Here is a 3,506-nt window from a genome sequence, read left to right on the forward strand (position 1 = left end):
GTGGAGGCGGTGGAGTCGATGGAGATGGCCCCGGGGGTCAATCCCCATCCCGGCAGGGTGCCGGAATAGGAACTTCTGACCCCCTAAACTTTTCTTCGATGGTGGCGGAGCTGTGGAACTTTTTGGGGAATATGACTCAGGTGTTTAGGTTTTTCCCGAGGATGTGAATTTATAGGCGAAAGTGCGATATCGGTGGGCTCCCAAGGGACCCACACCATACCTAGGCGCGACCAGAAGTAGGCCCGCGCCATGGCATAGTGTGGCCACTTTGGTGCCCTCCCCCGTCTCTGCTTTGGACTCCATCTTCGTGTCGGGAAAAATAGGAGGTTTGGCTTTTGTTCCGTTCAATTCCGAGAATATTTCCTGTACAAGTTTTATAAAATACAAAAACAGCAGAAAACATGAACTAGCACTGTGGCATCTTGTTAATAGGTTAGTTCCAGAAAATGCATAAAAATGCCACAAGTGTAAACAAAACATATAGAAATTGGTGTAAAACAAGCATGGAGCATAAAAAATTATAGATACGTTTGCAACGTATCAACACTGAAGCAGGTTAACAAGATCCTGCGCAGGTTTCTCTGGGCTGGCAGGACAGACACCAATGGTGGCCACTTTCATGTCAACTGGTCCAGAGTGTGCCGGCCGCTGCGGCTGGGGGGCTTGGGGATCCCCGACTTGGCGTGCACCGCGATCGGTTTGAGGGTGCGCTGGATTTGGAGGATGCGTACAGATCCCATGGAACCTTGGCACGGGTTCGATATGCAGTTCTCGAAGGTGGATCTTGATGTATTTGCGGCCTCCACCTCGATGGAGGTCGACAATGAGGAATCCACCCTCTTCTGGGAGGATAAATGGCTAGATGTCAAGTCCATCAAGGAGATGGCGCCTGAGGTTTACGCGCTGTTACCTAAACACCACATGAAGGCACGTATGGTCCGAGAAGCGCTGGTTGATCATGCTTGGGTCTGTGACATTGCTGGCGCGCCAAGTGCCCTTGCACTTTGGCGGTACGTGCAACTATGGGATAGATTAAAGGATATGCAGCTGTCAATGAACCAAGATACGATGCTTTGGTGCTGGATGACGGATAGCCAATACACTTCTCGTTCCTGTTATGACACCTTCTTCTAGGGGGCCATCATCTCAGGATCTTGGAGACTGAATTGGAAATCTTGGGCGCCTTGGAGAGTGAAGTTCTTTATCTGACTGGCCTGCCTGGGTAGGTGTTTGATGGGCAAGAGGCTGGCGCGGCGTGGTCTACCGCATGCGCCTAGATGCCCGCTCCGTGACCTGTCGGTGGAGACCATGACGCACCTACTCACTGGGTGCTCTTTCTCCAGGACGGTCTGGTATGCGGTCCTCTCGTGGATCCGATCCACCTCAGGTCCTCCCATGGTTGAGGGTGACTTCACGGAGTGGTGGTCGCTGGTGGTGCGGACCGCCCCTTGTCAGCTGTGCAAAGGCACTTCATTGATAATCATGCTTACGACGTGGTGGATTTGGAAACACCGGAATGCTGCGGTCTTCGAGAACGTGCATCCTTCGGTGGCGTCCATGTTCAACGACATTAGGCCGATGCACGGCAATGGGCGGATGCGGGAGCCCGGGGTGTCCGTCAGCTCCTCCCCTAGAATAGTTTTCTTTTTCTTAGGTCGAGTTGTAAGGCGGGATGTTTGTCCTCTCTGCGACTTGTACATATAACCTTCTTTCTATCAATGCATCAAAACACAATACTTTTGTATTTTCGCGTAAAAAATCGGAGTTTGTTAACTTGGGCATGCATCCCACATATACCACACTTGGATCTGTGAGACTGTGACCACCGTCACTTTTATTATCTAGCTAGGGCTGCATGCATGCCCAAGCAACACGGGAGTTTAGGAGAGTTATAGTCTAGCTAATACAGTCTGACGGAGAAGGTGAGACCCTCGAGTAGGCACATCGCCGGCAGCTGCACTGCGACCTGTCGCGCCCTCGCCACCACCTTCAAGTGCATCCTCCTGCGGGCTTCCTGCTGCTCGGTGCAAATGTGAGGTGGAGATGAAAACCCGCCGAACCCTGCATGGCTTTGCCTGCCACAGTACTGATCTTGTTCCTCCTGCTGGGCTGGCTGTCGGGCTTGCTTTTGTTGTTGCGGAAAAGTTTCGCTGGATTGGAATGATCCTACTCCTTGCTGCTGCTTCGGCCACTGTTGTTGTTGTTGCTGTGGAAAAGCTTGGCACCCTTGTCCTTGCTGATGCTGCCTTTCCCAGCCTCGCCCTTGTTGCGGATAAGTTCCGCTAGGGTAGTATGATCCTCCTTGTTGCTCCTCCTCCTCCTCCTTACCGGGGTAGTATTGTTCTGCCAGCGGCACCACACCTTGACGCTCGTACTGTCTCACAATCTGGCGGATGGCGGCGGCGAGACACTGGTGGCTGATGTCCTGGAGCTGTTGACAACACTGCATCTGCAGCCCTGTATTCAACCGCGATAGTCGCGGGAGGAATATGGGCATCTGTACGGCCAATTGGTGGTCGACAACTTGCCGGCATGCCTCAAGAGAGCTCTCTTGGAGCTCACGTTGGCACTGCAGCTGCAGGGTGTTATTTCCTTCAACGGCGGACAGCAGAGCCACGACGAGTGCAGTGAACAAGACCAATTTAGCCATTATTTGGTGCTCTTGGTGACGATGAGATTGTGGAGAGTGACTTGATTTTTATAGGAGCAAGGTGAAGGTTCGGGACCTTGGTTGGAGTACTATATATGCACGGCAAGGTTAGTTTACATCATCAAGAAGAAACACGACAAGTAAAAAATAAGTTGGAGAAGCGCAAGATTGCAATGATTCCAAAGAGTTACAATGTTGATTTGGAGCTTGCAAAACAGAAATTTTGGACTGTCTGCCAACGCTATGTAATCGGTTTAATCGTGCAACGGGACACCTAACAAGTTATCTATTAGATGAGTGTTGATGAGATTGTACTAGCTAGCTAGCGTCATATTTGGACAAATGTGCACATCTGTATTGATCTATATCTATTTCTGTTTATCTACAAAAGGCGGTTATAGCTCTGGGTTTTTGGCGTGTCTTGCAGTCCTTATTACTTGTGCAAAACATCTCAAAAGCTTGTCTTGTAGTTTCGACTTTCAGGTAACACAACTCCATTCTACGACCAGCATCAATTCAGCTTAACGCACAATATCTATCCATGTTGTCACGCTGTAAAGCAAAAGTGGGCGCCTGGAAGTAGCATTCATTTTCCACTAATACCTTCCCACGGCACCTCCATAAACCAACAAAATCGAGTGGCTCTCCCAACCTTCATGCACCTTTTATCACTGTTAGAAAATTATCCAAATCAGCGATTAATAGCTAGGTTGATTAATAGCTAAGCAAGATCTAACCACGTCGAATATCTTTCTTTTGTTGTGTCTACCGTTAAACCTGACTAATCACTCCGACAACCCGATTACTAGGTATGTTCCGGATTAACTACTACACTTGGGAGAAAAAGTTACAAAAT

The 3,506-nt window shown here is 49.5% G+C and overlaps 1 protein-coding gene across 1 annotated transcript; it reads right to left on the reverse strand.

Annotated features, from left to right (window-relative positions):
• Positions 1-1,809: 1,809 nt before the first annotated feature.
• On the reverse strand, positions 1,810-2,684 carry LOC127327325 (uncharacterized). Its single transcript, XM_051354103.2, has one exon. The coding sequence runs from the start codon at positions 2,648-2,650 to the stop codon at positions 1,901-1,903; it is 750 nt and encodes a 249-aa protein (XP_051210063.1). The 5' UTR covers positions 2,651-2,684; the 3' UTR covers positions 1,810-1,900.
• Between the last annotated feature and the right edge of the window lie 822 nt (positions 2,685-3,506).

The sequence above is a fragment of the Lolium perenne genome, chromosome 1 (genome assembly GCF_019359855.2).
Source record: "Lolium perenne isolate Kyuss_39 chromosome 1, Kyuss_2.0, whole genome shotgun sequence".
Taxonomy (NCBI): Eukaryota; Viridiplantae; Streptophyta; class Magnoliopsida; order Poales; family Poaceae; genus Lolium; species Lolium perenne.

Coding starts and splice junctions, on each gene's coding strand:
- LOC127327325 (XM_051354103.2), bottom strand. CDS start 2,650: ATGGCTAAATTGGTCTTGTTCACTGCACTCGTCGTGGCTCTGCTGTCC.